This window comes from Carex rostrata, chromosome 6 (genome assembly GCF_964058835.1).
Source record: "Carex rostrata chromosome 6, lpCarRost1.2, whole genome shotgun sequence".
NCBI classification, from domain to species: Eukaryota; Viridiplantae; Streptophyta; class Magnoliopsida; order Poales; family Cyperaceae; genus Carex; species Carex rostrata.
This window is the reverse complement of record NC_135923.1, coordinates 11,266,359-11,284,266: the sequence shown is the minus strand read 5'-3', so window position 1 is coordinate 11,284,266 and position 17,908 is coordinate 11,266,359. Positions and strand designations below refer to the sequence as shown.

The 17,908-nt window shown below is 36.5% G+C and overlaps 1 protein-coding gene across 2 annotated transcripts; it reads left to right on the top strand.

The window, feature by feature from the left end:
• The first annotated feature begins 2,408 nt into the window (after window positions 1-2,408).
• On the top strand, window positions 2,409-13,559 carry LOC144555671 (formin-like protein 11). Of its 2 annotated transcripts, none has more exons than XM_078304074.1 (9): window positions 2,409-3,073; window positions 3,953-4,051; window positions 6,276-6,410; window positions 7,146-7,989; window positions 8,297-8,888; window positions 9,935-10,137; window positions 10,624-10,859; window positions 11,219-12,053; window positions 12,804-13,559. In XM_078304074.1, exons 3-8 carry the CDS (start codon window positions 6,288-6,290, stop codon window positions 12,035-12,037), a joined length of 2,817 nt encoding a protein of 938 aa, XP_078160200.1. In that variant the 5' UTR covers window positions 2,409-3,073; window positions 3,953-4,051; window positions 6,276-6,287; the 3' UTR covers window positions 12,038-12,053; window positions 12,804-13,559. The 2 variants fall into 2 exon arrangements, with proteins under 2 accessions (XP_078160200.1, XP_078160199.1); XM_078304073.1 differs by lacking the exons at window positions 2,409-3,073; window positions 3,953-4,051 and adding exons at window positions 4,587-4,671; window positions 6,047-6,143.
• The last annotated feature ends 4,349 nt before the right edge of the window (window positions 13,560-17,908 follow it).

The window sequence follows — 17,908 nt, the reverse complement described above, 5'->3', positions numbered from 1 at the left end:
ATTGTTCATGAAAAAATACATTAGAGACGGCTTTCCTGGTATGAACTATGAGAGACGACCGAAGAGAGAGGAGAGACAGTCATCTAGGTCGGAGAGAGGAGTGAGAGCCGGAGAGACAGCCAGTCGCCGAGAGCGTCGGTTAAATTTTAGAGCTAGAGGGAGAGTGAGTTAGGGAGAGGTGGAGAGAGAACTAGGTTATTGAGATTTGAGAGCGAGGAAAGTCGGCTAAGTTAAATTATGACTCTCTATCTTGGATTTTAATTTCATCAGGTAAATGGATGGCCGGTGATTTTATGAGATTCGAACCACAAAAAAATCACGAATCTATTTCGATCGAACCATGCTAGATTTGAGTTTGGTTTGAATTAATTCTGAACCAAACCTGGTTTGGTTCGTTTCAATTCGAACCTATTTCGAATTGAATTAAACTCGAATCAAACCCGAATCGAATCACGAACCTCGAATTATTTTGCTAGCCCTAGTGAGGATGGGTATCCCCTATTCCAAGATACTGCTAAAGTGCCAGTCAACGGGTATTTCTCAATCTCACATTTGAAAGAAAGTGAAATGTTTCCTTAAAGTTACAAAAAATAATAGAAAATCATGAAACCAGTTTTTTATATATCCAGGTTCGAAAGAAGCGACGTTGTTACGTTGACCTAGCTGCATATTGTGATTTGTGAATCCCAAAAACATTTGACCAAAGGTATTTAAAAATGTCAAAGAAAAATCGATGCGCATTCTTGCTAATATCTCTCTTTCTGAACTATTCCTTCCTTTTTTTTCCTTTGCCATTTCAAGCTCGTAGGCAAATTTGAGTATACATCATCTGAAACCAGGAGAATCGTTCTGTTTTCTCTTCGTACGCGTCGCGTCCTCCTTTTGTCGTCACTGATCGGATGCTAACCAACCCTGTTCTCTCTCTCTCTCTCTCTCTCTTTTTTATATAAGGCCTAATTAAGTCTGTTTCATTGTAGAAACAAGTTTAGTTACAGGATAGCGTTTTAATTAACAGGGGTGTCTCACAGCAAGTTAAGCACTGTTTTCTTCCTTTCAAGATGACCTAGTTGGCCTTTCTTCAAATCAAAGGTGCTGTAGAGTGTAGAGGCAGAGCATAAAGGTGGCCGGAGGAGGACAACTGAGCCCGCATTGCCTCTTCTTTTGCTTTTGGTATTGATCCTTCTTCTCTCTTTTCTTCTTGTTACGGTTTGAGTCAAAACAGTTATTCATTGCTTGAATTTGTGAGTTTTGTTTGATCGGTGGACCTTTGGCTGAGAAGAGGGGGCGGAGGTGGAATCACATGATTCAAGTTGTCAAAATTAATACTAGAGATGGGAATATATATTATATATGAGGAGCGATCCAATTACATTTTTTTAGTGACACCGAATTACACTCTCGATTTTCAAAGTTTTCAAAGTTCAAATAGTCGATCCAAATCGTTCAACATAATAGATATATTAAAATGTGCTTGCAGATCAAATTTTACATTTTTTGGAATTTTTTTACTATTTATTAAGTATTTAACAAAATCGTCATATTCAGACTATTAAATTTTTTTTACCCATCTTAATAAATAGTAAAAAAAAAATTCAAAAAATATAAAATTTGATATTCAAGCACATTTTAACATATCCATCACGTTGAACGGTTTGAATCGACTGTTTAAACTTTAAAAATATAAAATATAATCCGGTGTCACCAAAAAATAGTGTAATTGGATTCCTCCTTATTATATATACGTATACGTATTTATTGGTTTTCTCTGTAAAATTTAGGAACAAGAGTAGATCTCAAAGACGCATATTATTATAGTAACACATTTAACTCTTTTGTTTATACTAATTATATAGCAAGTAATCTTAAAAGTCACAAAAGTTTTATTTTTTTACATATCGAATCAATATCAAATTATTTAGATAAGTATTAGTACATTAAAGACAACAAAATGCTCTCGATATTGCGCAACCAATGCAAAACACATGTTCTTTTTAGATGTGCCATGTATAAAGAGGAATATAATAATAGCTGATACAATTTTAATATATTCAATATATGACTCGTTTTGTTATTAGGACACCGCAAAAAGTCCTAGAAAGAAAATTAATTCAGACAAAAATAAGCAACTAAAAGTAGAGAGATATTACAATTTAAAAAAGTGGAGGACTTCAATGCAAAACCGTAACCTTTTAGCTGCTCCCTGCTCGCACAGCATAAAAAGTCCCTTTCTTTCGAATTTCAATAAAAAGAAGAAGAAAGTCCCTTTCTCCCGCAGGTAGAAATTGACCGAGGCTTTATTTCTGTAATGTTTTTTGCTGCAAACTAGCTAGTATCTACCACCCTACCATCGAAACTTCGAAAATGAAAGAACTATTTGGCTACACGGAAAAAAACACAGAAAACCTTTAAGAAGACAACAGGTCTGCAGAGTGCAGAATCTGCAGATCATCACGCGGCGCGCTCGGATTAGAAATCAAATCCGCGGCATTTTTTGAATGGGAACAGATCGATTTCGCCCATTATGGCGTTGTATTTTACCCACACCACGTTAAGACACATAGCTGCTTCCGCAGAAAAAAGAAAAACAACTGAAACTCCGAAAAGAAATCTCAGGTAACGGGGGAGAGAGAGAGCGAGAGAGAGAGGGAGAGAGAGCGAGCGAGGAGAGATTGGGGAAAAAGTTAATGCGCAGGGGAGATTAACCCCCTTATCGGAACCAGCTCTCTCTTTTAAAACGAGAAATGGAATTGAAGTATTTTAAAATTCTCCTATCGGATTGCGCATAACGACCGGAGATGATTTCGTTTCGGACGATTTGACGAGAAAATTTACCGCTGGCGAATTCGCGTGAAAAACGAAGAGATTTGGCGAGAGTTGATTTGAGAGAGAGAGTGCGCTAGTTTTATTCCCAGCGATACCCTTCTGCAGCTAAACCTTCGACTTCGCCTTTCTCTCGCTAAACCTTTGGCTTCCCCGCCAGATTGCTCTCCACCTAAGCGAAAGAATAGGAAGAGCTTCTACGAAGCCCTCTGGCTAGGGATACCTTCTGCCATTTCTCGTAGCAAATGCTCAGGTTAGAAACTCTTCTTAGTAGAAACCATTATTATTATATTGATTGATTGATTTTATTAAGAATTAGGTTAATTCAATAATTGTACGTAAAGATGCACTTCAAAATTGAAGCATGTTAAGCTACGAGATGACTCTCGGAGATAATTGAATTGGAATTTGAGGAAATTAAAAGGAATATGGAAAAATCCAAAAAAACTTAAGATTTGGTGACAAAGGTAACATGACTTGAGCACAAGAGCTTTTGCGAAATTCTGAAAATTATTTCATTAATCACTGATCTGAACCCATACACATATTTGTCCTTATATAGCAATCCTAATGCTCTAATTATATTTAAATCGTATAATCTAGATTAAGCAAATTAACTAGAGCTTGACACATCAAGAGACATGTCAGCACTTCATAAACTTGCAAAATTTAAACTCTCTGGTACAATAAATCCTCATGTACTTACATATATGCCATTAGTGTCTTGCACTTGAAAGTTATGTTTTTCTAATATAATGTTTATCCTTTGTGAGTTATGTAGCTGATATAGTGTATGCTGAATGGTAACCATGAAACATGTCTCAAAGAAAAAAACATACCACTTTCAATACATGATATCTAGATTCGATATGTTGAGGAAGGTACTGGTCTAACCAGCAGAGTATTTTTTGGTGGCAGTTACTATTTTTTTAATTTGTTTGTCCTTCTTGAGCTCTTTTTCATCTTAAAATGGCAGTTACTATTTTTTTGGTATTTTTCATTTTTTTCATGTATTTACATTGTTAAATTTGTCGAATGACATAGTAGCATCTAAGTAGCTTTTCAAACTGGTATTATCTATTGCAACCTTTCTCTTTCTTTATATAATGTCGAGTGTTATCTTTCTGTGAAGGAGTAAGTACTTTCGACTCCGGCACGTAGGCAGAATTCCTTCTACCAGTTTTTGATAACAGCCAAGGAGGAAGAAAAGGGGCGAGTCCTACGACCTCTGGTATGTTGATTTTGTTTTTGTTCTTTTGCTTCTATGTTGTGCTATGGTACCTGCAAGGCTGCAACTGGTACAGTGTGCAACTGGTAAGTGGGTCAGTCACTAGTTGTAAGTTTTTTCATGTGGGCTGTGGCTTGTATAATTTGTTGTGTGATGTCTGTGTATGAATATCCAAACCGATGAGCCTAGGAGATGCTCATGCATGCTGCCTCTGTAACAATAGCTACTCTTCTTGTAATTCTCGTTAGAATGACAAACGTACGGGCCTTTTTCTAAAAAAAAAAAAAAAAACAATTACATGGCGTCTGAAAATTCAGTTTGTACATGTGTATATTTTAAGGGCACAAGTGTCATTTTTACTCAAATGAAATAATTTTTCTTCTATTATGTGTACGTTCCAATCAATAACTTGAAAAGAATTCAATTCTTTTCCATTTTGATTCCGATCAGCCAAGTTCAATTGAAAATCATCTCTATTGAATTTTATTGAATTGAAATCTATTGAACTTAAAAAAATGTTGGTTCCAATCACAATGTAAATAATTTGTAGAGAAAATCAAATCCGGAGAATCAGTCAGTCACAAACAAACTAGGAGGAAAAATCGGCGTAACTCCGACATAAGGTGAGTATATTCCGATTCAAGTATTCGTTCTTTCGCCCAATACGTGGACAGTCGATTTGTAAGTTTGGAAAATAGCCCAACAAATCGGATCGTGGACTGCCGATAGATAGATTTTCCAAACCATGGTAGCTACGCAACAATGCAGCAACTATTGCCTGCAAATGGCTAATGCTATGGTAGAAGGTGTATGGGTACACAAACGATAAAATGGGGTTGGAGTGGGGAGGCTGGCTCCCGCTGGCTCTTGCCGTCTCTGGTTGAGAACCAAATTCTTGTATCAAATTTACTCCAAAAATACTTGGGTTTGATTTTGAGTTTTCTTAATTTGCCCAAAGTTCTTGTTAAAATTTATAAAATCCCTTCTTAATAAAAATGTGGCTCCCTTATCAATTGTTGAAAATTATTTAATCATGTACAAAGTATCTCCCTTGTGCAAAAGTTTGGATTTCAGTTTTTTTCTTTCCATACGGTACATGCGTGTACTAGTCCTTGTTTTGCTTAGAAATCAATTACAAAATTCTGTGTTTTTCTTTTTGTTTTTATTTTTTATTTGGAGGGGGGTGGGGACTGGATAGATATGGCATGATTCAAGGGGGTTTTATACAAATTTGGGGACGAAAGTTCTTATATTTCAGGTTTTTTTTTTTAGAACAGCTGTTTTGCTAAAATGTGACAAGTCCAGCCTTGTTTAAGAGGTTGTTTTGCTGATCTGAAATTCAACATTGCAATGAAGGTTGATAAGTCAATCTATGATAATTTTAGAGTTAAAATCATGATAACAAAATAAAATTGGGACTTAGAATACAAATACATAATATTTCTTGATACTAAGATGAATATCTTTTTTCCACACCAAGGGATTGTGCTTTATTATCTTTTTATTATTGATTGCATGACACGCTTAATTGTTGAAGTTGTGTGAACTGAATTTGGGGATTTGTGCAATTAGTGGGTAAAAACCGGCCATGGCAATGCGTAGCTGTCCATGGCTGTGGTTTCTCGATTCCCTTCTCTTGATATGTATTGTGGTGTTTTATAATCATGAAAAAAAAAATGAATTTTTAAAATCGACTATGGTGGTGGGTGGCTCGCCCATGGCTATGATTTTTTGTATGATTTCTTGTGGTTGGATTGAAGTAATGAAACACATGTTAAAAAGATAAATGTATCGATAATTCGATATATATTATTGCAAAATCTGAAGATGAGGTCATTAGAGGGTTTTCTGCAAATTTCGTTTAAACCTTTTGTGCTCTCACGAACAGTTCATGCATTATTAATGAGTTATCGGTACCAACAGTACCTTTAAAAATGCATATGTTGAGCCTTGAGTTGTCAAAAGTACGAACAGTTCTTCCATTTCGGTGAATTCCAGGTATAAAGTACGATATGCAAAAGCAAGGCAAGTTGGTTAATGCGGAGTTGCTATAGGGGTGACTCAATAAATTTGGTTTAAATAAAAGACTGATTTGGTAATTCCCAATTGTTATTTCGTACTATAGCAGACTTATTCTATTTTGTCCTATTATGTGTTATTTATTGAAAATTTGGGAAAAATTTATGTAATTCTGGCTATTAAACTTGTTATTACGGGGATGTGACAGGATGCGATTGAAATGGGGATGAAAAGCGATACGAAGGTTTGGCGAAGAGATGGTGTCTCATTTGCATTGGCTTTGTGCATGATTGCTTTACATTTGTTTGGTTCGCTTGGGCAACAGTCTGAAGTAAATGAAGAGGTAAGAGTTAATCAAATTTTGAATCTACAACAAATCTTTTCTACTAATATTGCATTAATTGTGTTTAGACCAGAATTGTATCATCTCATCATACTGTGATTATCATTCATCATCTATTTTGATAGTTCTTGTTTTTTCAGTTTTTTATTGTTTGGGCTTATAACTGTTGGCTGTCCCAGAAAAAAGGTATGAAACAGTATTGTTTCATGTTTTGGTACCGTACAGAAAGGATAACACCTTAAGAGGGGCCTATATGAACTGCATAATTTCAGCCCTAGCAAGGCCTTAACTGTTTCCTGTGGTATTGGTAATTCTTAGTTTACTGTCCCTGTTTGGTGTCTAATCTGGTGCAAAGTACCTCTTGATCCCACATTCTCTGAATGTCTGTTAATACTTCATACCCCCTCCTGCCTCTCAAAAAAGGGGGGGGGGGGGGGGGGGGGGGGTCGGGACCTGGTGGACTATGATCATTTGAACTTTGAATTGTTTATTACCAACTCACTGCTGTATGTTTTGTTTCATTTTGGCATTTTCACAAGACCTCAGAAAAAAAAAATGTAAAAGAAATTTGCAGTTACAAACTGTACCAGTTTTTTACTTGTCAGATTCTGTCTCTGAAATATTAAAAGTTGTTAATATAACCAAAGAGTCATGGCCCAGGTTTTTTCTTTATTTTGTTAATTTTACTTTTTCTAAAAAAAATTCAGTTTTATAGTCTCAAGTAACATTTTATAGGTGGAAAACCTGTGGCGAAGTTGTGGCTTTAACCCAAGAGAAATAAGAGAGCAACTATCCAGTTCTGAAGTCACAGCTGAGGAACTTGACCTTGCTCTCCAGGACTGTCTCATTGACCGACACAACCCACTAATACACATCCCCATATCGCGCCACACAAAATATGTCCCGGCCCCTTATTTGGACCAGTTTATTGCTCTGAGGCACCAATTAGGGGCTCAGAAAAAGGCACGGGCTTCAGTTCACGGAATTAGGCCAACAGCTGATCTTGACCCTGTATCTCGTACCACTGCCAGGTCACCCAGTCCAGATCCGGCACCAGTGCCTTCTCCCTCAGATGTACCTGCTATCTCGCCTACAATTCCCATTCCAGCTCCATTAGCGGCTCAGCAAATAGCATGGGCTTCAGCCCACGAAATTAGGTCGACAGCTGATTTTGACACTGTCCCTCGTACCACTGCCGGGTCACCCAGTCCAGGTCCTGCACCGGTGCCTTCTCCCTCAGATGCACCTGCTATCTCGCCTTCAATTCCCATTCCAGCTCCAGCTCCAATACCAGCTTCTCCACCAGCTCCTCCACCAGCTAGGGTCTCACCATTACCTACAAAAACTCTCTCTCCTCCCCCGAAAGCTGCTCATCATGCTCAGGTTGATAAAAAACCACAAGAAGAGCACGACAATAATTTTTTGTTGATCGAGGCTGTCGTGTTCTCAGTTCTGGGGACATCATTAGTGGCGTTTATCCTCTTTTGCTGCTATAGATGTAAGAAAAACCGGGATTTCCATGCATACAGCCAGAAGGATGACCGACCACTTTTGAGCTTGAATTTGAGCGATTTTTCAGGTAATTACAAATAAATAAAAAAAAATACATGTGCTTGACCAAGACCTAACTAATAAAACTTTAAACCCGTAAAAAATGATTGATTTGTGAAATGGTGCCAGAACTCTTTTGGTGCCCAGTGGTTTGTACTGCTACCCCTGCCTGGCATGGTCTTTAAAGGGCAGGTATTATGATCGAAATTTAATGATATAGAAATATCAAGATATATGAAAGGGTTGCTTTGCCAAGTAGAATGTATTTTATGACTCCATATAAATCTGAGATCAATGTTCTTTTGGTAATGATGATCAATTGTTTATTAAATTAGGGTCGTCTCGTAGTTCGTGCTCAACTCCCATTGATGTCAATAAGCTTGGTGCTCTCAAGTCAGATTCTGGCCACCATCAAAATGGATTTCATCATAACGGGTCGCAGCATGGTCATGTGTCCTCCTTGAAACCAAGCAATGCCACTGCTAACACTGTGCTATTAGAAACCGTAGAGACCAAAATGACTGAACTGACCCCCAGCAAAGGCCTCCCATCTACTCCATCAGCTGCACCTCCACCACCGCCGCCGCCCTTGCCACAGAAAACCACGCCTGGCCCTCCACTTCCTCCTCCAAATGGCCCACGGCCTCCAGTTGGAAGTAGGCCGGGTCCACCACCTCCACCAGCCAGCGGTGGGTCAGGCCTGTCACCCCCACCGCCTCCAGGTGGAAACAAGCCGGGCGCGCCACCCCGACCGCCAGGGCCCCCAGTCCCATCAAAATCCCGGCCCCCGCCTCTAAAGACTTCACCGGGCACGGCATCTACTGCAGGGGGGCAGAAGCCAAAGCTGAAGCCATTCTTCTGGGATAAGGTCTCAGCAAATACCGAGCAAGCCGAGGTTTGGAACCAAATCAAATCCGGCTCTTTCCAGTATGCTTCTACCATATTCTTTTTGTTGTTTCTTTTATTTTAAGATTCTAAGTGTTACTGTTGCTTTCTTTATTACTAGTATTTCATTTTGCTCCAGGATGTTGAGTTGTTCCAGTTAGGTAGTTGTTACCAATATTAGATGTTTTTCACTTGTATGGAAATACCCTAGTTCAACCTGCTCAAATAGTCAGCATAATTTCCAAAATGAAATCTCTGGTGTTGCATCTATTGCATGCCAAGAAAGTTATCAGTTAACCTCTTGGTTAAGTCGGTAATCTTGCCTGAATTTATGAGCATATTATTGTCCCTACTCTGGTAAACTTTCCTAATATCAATTTTAGCAGCATTTTTTATCTTTAAAATGTGCAGTGTTTTTTTCAGGTCTTATTGGCATTTTTAAAAATAAAGGGCAAAGTGGTTGATTTCCACCTTCGTGTCTTCACAAATCAAATTGTCTGATGTATTGTATGCATGTTACCTTGCTGTTATAATATGGCCGTTGCATTTATAGAAAGTTAAAAACTGAGTTCAAACAGGCAAACAACGCCTTGCATTTTTTTTTTCTGTGGAACACCCATAGCACGCCATTATTGCTAATTCACCAAATATGCTTCTTTAGTAATTTCTCCGAAAGTGTATTAGCTTTTCATTTTATAAATTTGAGTTTGCCTCTTATATTATGTCTATCAAATTGTCTGATGTATTGTATGCATGTTACCTTGCTGTTATAATATGGCCGTTGCATTTATAGAAAGTTAAAAACTGAGTTCAAACAGGCAAACAACATCTTGCATTTTTTTCTGTGGAACACCCATAGCACGCCATTATTGCTAATTCACCAAATATGTTTCTTTAGTAATATCTCCGAAAGTGTATTAGCTTCTCATTTTATACATTTGAGTTTGCCTCTTATATTATTTCTTTCAACTTGTATAGCGATTATCTTATCACCTTTTTACCATCTTGAAAGTTGAAAGGACAAGATGGACATTTTCATACCGTATAACACTGAGTCTAACCAGAAAAAATGTGAAAAATGAAAACAGATTTAGTGAGGAAATGATAGAGAACCTCTTTGGGTACCAAGCGAATGATAAGAGCAAGACTACTGGCACGAAAGGAGCCGGCCAGTCAGATCTCCAGTCCCCATGTGTCAGGCTACTAGAAGGCAAGAAGTCCCAGAATCTCGCCATCTCTCTCAAGGCCTTAAATGTGAAGATTGAGGATGTGATTGCTGCTGTAAATGAAGGTGACTTTTATGTTTCCATACTAGTTGCTATGAATGCAAAATAACCATATCAGAGGGTTTGTAGGGCTTCTATATTGTGGTGATGCCATGTGTATACCTGCAGAATTAAATATAACAACCTATAAACAATGGATTTGTGATAATACCACCTTTAAAATTTGAAAATTTTCCTCGGTACTATTATCTTCCCTACTTTGCTTCCTAACATGCCAAGTTCCCTCTTTCCTGAGGGAAAGGGTTAATGGATAGCTTTCATTTTTGCTAGTGGCACGAACTCAAAATATTCCTTTTTGTTCTATTTATTTGTTTTGTTATTTTACAAAAATCTCAAAGACCTGCTCCATCTCTATGCCGATCCTTTAGTGTCATGCAGTCTGTTTTGTTTGGGAACCCACCCACCTTTGTAAAAGTTCTAAGGACCTGCTTGCTTAATTGCAAAACAATATAGACTTAAACATTGGTGTAAATTGATTTCTCTCAAAATAGGAAATGAACTTCCTGCTGAATTGATTGAGATATTGCTCAAGATGTGGCCAACTACGCAAGAGGAGAATAAGTTGCTGTTGTATAGTGGGGACCTTGCTCTTTTGGGCCCTGCCGAGCAGTTTTTAACTGAGTTGATAAAGGTTGATCATGTTTATGACAGACTTGACTGCTTGTATTTCATGTCTTCCTTGCAAGAGGAGTTAACCACATGCAGAGAAGCTTTCTCCACTTTAGAGGTACCTACTATTACAGTTGCACCCATTGCATTGTGTTCTGAAACAACTGGTGCCGGAAAGGAAAAAAGAAAGATGGTGCATTTAATTGCATTGAAATTTAATCACTTAACCCCAAGATAAAGGGCTTTTTCTGTTAAAAAAATAAATACAAAAAGTCAAATAGTTGAAGGCCTTTTTCTACGAAGAGAACAAGGGGCTTTTAATGATATGTTATATCTATTTTGTATAAAACTTTTAAACCTGTTTGTGTTTATTTTATTTCTGTCTTCCCTATTTGCAATAATTATATTTGTATATTTGCCAAATAAGGTTTCTCAATTTTCAGATAGTTTAATATCATCTCTTCATGTGCGGTACAGGTAGCTTGCAAGGAGCTTAAGGACAGCCGGCTCTTCAAAAAGATTCTAGAAGCAGTTATAAAGATCGGGAATTTTATTAATAAAGACACCAATCGTGGTGGGGCCGTGGCAATCAAGCTTGACAACCTGCTTAAACTACGTGACTTAAAGGCCAAAGATGGAAAAACTACTCTTCTCCATGTTGTTTTACAAGAAATTATCCGTTCAGAGGGAAAACGCATGGCGTCCCAAAACCCTAACCGTAGCAGTGAATCTGATGAAGATTACTACGAAGCCCTTGGTCTACAAGTCATCTCTGGCATCGGTAACGAGCTCGAAAACGTGAAAAAATCAGCCGGGCTAGACATGGACGTCATAACCAGCACTGTGGAGCACCTAGGTAAAAAATTAGAGGTTATTAAAAGAGTTCTGGAAACCAAGATAAAAAAGATACAAGGAGAGTGCGGATTTCGGAATGTGTTGGAGTATTTTGTGAACCAGGCCGAAGGGGAGGTAAAATTCCTGTCACAGGAGAAGAAACGGGTTTGGGATTTGGTTGAAGACACAGCCAAATCTTTTTATCCCAGCACAAAAAAGGATGAGGGTTTGAGATTGTTTGTAGTGGTGCGGGATTTTCTGTGGATGTGGGATAGGGCATGCAAAGATGTGAAAGAGGCAGCGGCGGCTGCCGCGAGGCCAACTAGACCGAGACGGGCAGGTTCGCTAGGAGAAGGTTCTGGGTCGGGTTCAGGGTCAATGGTACGTGACCCAAGGCAGCATCTGGTTCCAGCAATAAAAAATCAGCGGGTAGACGACTCCAGTTCTGATGAAGAGAGTTAGAACAGTTCATTAGAAGGTACATGAATACTAACCCCTCTCATCCCCTCCACCTCTGCTCCGCTCTCTTCCTCCCGTTCCTGCTTTTCTTTTTAATAAGAAAAGAAATGTTACTGGTGTTAAACAAGTGGTAAATATATACTGGGCCATTGATTGTGGTGACTGTCATAAAATAGGTTGCTGTAGTCACAGAAAGATCTGACTGCAGAGGAAGAAGTTTGTTCTGTATGCAGTATTTGGCATCGTATATGGGGCCAACTCTTGTTTCCTTTTTGGGGTCTCATAAATATCATATGTTTGAACAGCAGGGACTTGAGATAAATAGAAATGAGTGTTTATGCATATCTGGCTGTCTAGACATCCTTTATTTATCCTAGTGGCCAGTGAGATATAGTAAGAAGCTTTTCAGATACAGTTGTAGAATATGGATATGGGTACAGTTTAGAGTTTTGCCAGATATCTGATGTGGAAACGAAGGGTCCAAATTCACTTACTGTCAGTTAGATTTAAATGTATAATCTAACCTAATTTTTTTGGGTACTCAGCAATTTTCTGTTAGTGATGTTATATGCGCAGCACTTTGTTGGGTGTTAATATCAAACGAGCTGACTCTATTTATATTGATAGAGTTCATTTCCTAATTTATTTTCAGAAGTTTCTTTTAAATAGTGGTTTAATTTCTTTCCATTTCTGAGTTATTAGTTATATTATTCTAGATGCGTAGCTATGCCACACTCAATTCCTTTAGATTTCATTTCTTTGATGTCAGGTTCAAGCAGCTGGCAGTATTTCTTTGTTATCTTCATTGTTGGGCTAATTTTATTGCCTGAGGTCTGTACGAGCAACGGAGGTGACCTTGTTGGAATAAAGGTGAGTGTTGCTGCTACAACAATACAGTGTGCTCAATTCAATTCAGGGGAAGAGATGTAAAAATTAGATCAGCTATTTGTTGACCCATAAAAAATAAAAATAAAAATAAAAAACAGAGAGAAAAATAAAAAGAGGAGGTGTCCAGCAGCGTACGAAATGGAGAAGTTTACTATCTCTTAAGCTGGAAAAGAACCAGATCAAGAAAGGAGAAATTGGGCCGAAGAAAAGAAAAGAAGAAGCTGAGCTATAATCTGGGCCGAGGAGAAGAAATCGAAAAAGGGAAAAAATTGAATTGGGCTGAAAGAAAGAAGTGGGGCCGGCAGCCTCCGGTTCTGGGCGCGCTGGAGAAGAGCATAGAAAAGAGGCGGAACCCTTCCTCTCTTGAATCTTGATTAATGCCGACATGTGGCCTCTCTTTTGTTATATTTCTTGAGCACACTTGGTTCACAAGACCTCTGTATAGGCTGGTTGTGTGGTTCACATAAGCCTAGTCCAACGATCTATAGGGGGTTATCTTCATCATCTAAATCTTGCAAACTGCCGAACCCAAGAAATACGCAAACGCAAAAGAAACTGGAGAAAGCATTGCTGGAACCTTTAGCTCAAATGAAATCAGTCAATACAAAATCAAGCACTATTATTTTGTTGGGATCAACTAACAGTCCCCCTACTTCAGTTCCCTAAATGTCCCCCTAACTAACTGATATATAAAGTACGATAGGGACCACTAACTATATAGGAGACTAGACTACTAACTACTTAGGGGACCACCTATATTTGAAAAAATTTACAACTGGCATGTGCATGTATGTATACTTATATGTGCAAGTATTACCATATAATATATTAAGTATTCATACCTAAGACATTAAGTATTAAAAATAAAAACTGGACATCAACTTTCTTTTGTACACCCATCTTTTACACGTTTTTAGAAGCGGATTTGTTTTGTCCATTTAATATCGTCAATATTTCTAACGATTTGTGAGAAATTTTGTGAATTTAAAATCACAAACATCTTCTACATAATTTTCTCTTTCAAATGAGATCCATGATGAAGTACTTTCGGGTTCTTCGTCATTCAAGCATTCATACCTCAGTGTGAAAATATTCATACATTGTCAAGTATTCTTCTCTAAAATGCCGAGTATTCATACTTACTCAATAAAGTGTGAATATTTATGTTGTAAATTATTTCTGAGAAACCCACAGATGTGTCTTTGGCATTAACTACCTGGAGATCACTACTGACTTTGGGGGGCCACAAACGTCGCTTGAAAGCGACTACGATAGGGACCACATGAAAAAAACCAAGGACAAGCGAATGCGTAATAACCATCTCAAGTGTCGGCGTTGTAATTATTGTAAACATTCATTTTTAAAATATCAAATATTCATATTTACACATTAAAGTGTGAATTTTTATATTATAAAATATTTGTGAAAAATTCCTAAATGTGCTTCATGAATTAACTACCTGGTTGGACTACCACTACACAATCACCAGCACGGTAGTTTTTGTAATATGAATTGTTTACATATGACATTTATATTTCCAAAAAAGTATATAACACATTAAGTGTTCATACTTACACATTGAAGTTGAATTGTTATGCTGTAATGTAACTTAAATTAATTAATTTGTTTGGTACTTGAACATATTGATAGGTACCCAGAAATATATTCATACTAATAATTGAAGTATGAATTGTTACATTGTAATGTATCTTAATTTAACATTTTTTAAAATTGATGATATTCAAGCTATTAATATATGAAACGGTAAATAACAATAGTTAAGACAACAAGTATTCATATCTAGTTGGTCAAATTTTGTTGTTACTGTGATGCATATGTTTTTACTAATTTTTAAGACATGAAGTATTCATATCTACTTGTACAAATTTTGGTGTTACTGTGATGCATATGTTTTACCAATAGTTAATACATGAAGTATTTGTATCTAGTCATTTATGTTATTATTTTTTTCATACATACTTTATTTGATTTATTGATATCTAAAACACTTAGTATTCCTACTTAAGCGTGAAGATGTGTATTGTTATTTATAGATAATAGCAATCATATTAACAATTGTATACATACCTATGAATTTATGTACAAATATTAATGTTAAAAAAAAACTTTAATAAATCTCAACCATCTCCAATATTTATCAACAAATTTGTACATGCTGGTAATAAACACCTAGACGCTCCCAGTACCTATCAATACATATACACTTTACAATATAAATATTTACACTTTACTTATTAAGTATGAATACTCGGCATTTTAAAGAAGAATACTTGACAAGATATGAATATTTGCACACTGAGGTATGAATACTTGAACGACGAAGAACCCGAAAGTACTTCATCATGGATCTCATTTGAAAGAGAAAATTACGCAGAAGATGTTTGTGATTTTAGATTCGCAAAATTCATCACAGATCGTTAGAAATATTGATGAGATTAAACGGACAAGAAAAACTCACTTCTAAAAATGTATAAAAGATGAGAGTGTAAAAGAAAGTTAATGTCCAGTTTTTATTTTTAATACTTAATGTATTAGGTATGAATACTTAATATATTATATGGTAATACTTGCGCGTATAAATATCCATACATGTGTGCGCCAGTTGTAATTTTTTTCAAATATAAGTGGTCTCCTAAGTAGTTAGTAGTCCCCCCATGTAATTAGTGGTCCCCATCGTACTTTATGCATTAGTTAGTTAGGGGGACATTTAGGGGACAAACTCAAGGGGGACAACATATTTACTCTATTTTGTTACTTAGGTTCTGGTAATAAAGAATATGTAGTGAGGAACTAATTTTAATTGGATTATTTTCTCTCAGTGCGAATAAATCTACTAATCAGTGTACATACTTTACTGATCAAAAGAAGTCCTCGTAGGATTTTCCTTTACCTCAGGCAAGTTGACGAATATTGGAAATTAGTTTGTCTAACATTAACAATTAATGGGACTGATGGAATTGAACAGACCGGACAAGACAAGCGGTTTGTGGAGTTGATCTTAAGAAACAATTATACGACTTACTGGAGTATATATAATTTGATGTAAGTTGGATAATTTATCATAATATTCCCGGAAACGAATCAACGTAAGTAGAGAGAGTAGCATCTTAATACGAACTTCCAAGGCTTTTTTGTATTAAACCAGTATGACAAACACATCTAAACACCGGAGACATTCTTAGAATAAATATGATTTCAGATTTTCAGCCGTCCTCAAGACCGAATATTTAGTTATTTACAAATATAAGCCAACTATTGTTTGATGTAAGATATAACCAGTTCAATAGCAGTCGGTTTCTGTATTGAATTATAAATTGGTTGCGCACTTGCGCACCAAAACTTCATTAATTACTTCACCACAAGATAATTAAAAGAGAAATCAATTTCATGGCGTCCCTTTGATCCGAGGTCAAATACTTTATCTAGGCCGTTCAAACTGATCTGATCTAGAGTTCTAGACAGTTCGATTAAGATCGGGTGGCTTGTCGGTAGAACTGTCTACTGTTATGCGTAAGATAAACAACTGGAGAGTAGGAATGTTTCTACATCAACACCCATTGAAATGTTTCGTATCGATCTACGTATCCTCTCCGGTTTCACAGCTCCCAATATGGACATGTCCGGTAGATAGTTCTGATTTGAAAAATTGATGGTCCAGTAATCATCAGAATTGAGAGGTGGCACGGCTCCATCACCAAAGCTCTTGTTCAAAATGACACGGCTTTTAATTGGTAGTTGGTAACCACAAAATCTAGAAGGAGAGAAATAATCAGGAGAAAAAAAATCTTATATTACATTGTGTATTTCAATTATAATTATATAGAATCTATTTATAAACTTGACTCTAATACTTTTCTAAATATTTTCAACTAAAAATCTCATTGTTGTAAACAGCATTGTTTACCGCTCTTATATTTGTAATTATCTTTCACAATATACACAACATTGTTGTAAATAATAATATGCGTTTGTTGGACGGATAAAGTACCGTCAAGTGATTAATCAGAATTTTGAGGACAATTTTATATTTTAATTAGAGTTATATACATATACTCGTAATTTATTAAAATAATTATTTTAAACTATCAAACTTATTAAATAAACTTTTTTAACTTAGTTTTATTGTTCATTAATAAAGATTTATAAAATTTTCAAGTGGAAAAAGGTTAAAATAAAAATAAACGAACTAAATTGAACAAATCGGATTAGAATAAAACGAATCATGGTCGAATAAATGACCGGCTAAACGGACTAAATGGTAATTTATATGAAAAGAAGGACGATTAATCAGACAAATCAGCTGATTTGACGTCCTCGTATGCAAACATTCTTTCACATTCTTTGTTCGAGACAGTTTGGTCATTGTCTCCGACTAAATGAATCGGATGACTTGATCGATTTTTACCAGTGTTGTAAATAATGATATGCGGTTATCGAACGGACAGGTTACCGTTAAGCAATTAATCGAGAATAATCGAAAATAATATGCTATAATTGAAAATAATCGATCAATTAATTGAAAAAATCCGTAATAATTTACGACTAATTAATCGCCTAAACGGACGTTTTTTACAACACTAATGCACGAACATCTCGTCTAATATATTTTTAACTGTAACACTACTAGAATACTGATTGTCTAAACCGGTGATACGGAATTTGTCTAAATCAGCACAACCATTGTGCCACCTGGTACTCACTCTATTACATTCCGACAACAGTTCTTATCATATCATTAGTTCTAGTTCATAACATTATGAAATCGTCGACTTATAAATAATACACGGTTTATCACGCTGTCACACAGAACCTTTCACAGACAATCTGTTGCTATTTGTCCGAATGACCAAATCAGTCGGACCAATTATGCCTGGACTCGTTCTCTCTTTCCAGTTTGGAAATAGACTCTCTTTCCATTTTCCTCCACAGCTCTACTTGTAAGTTTAATCATTGCCACATTTGATA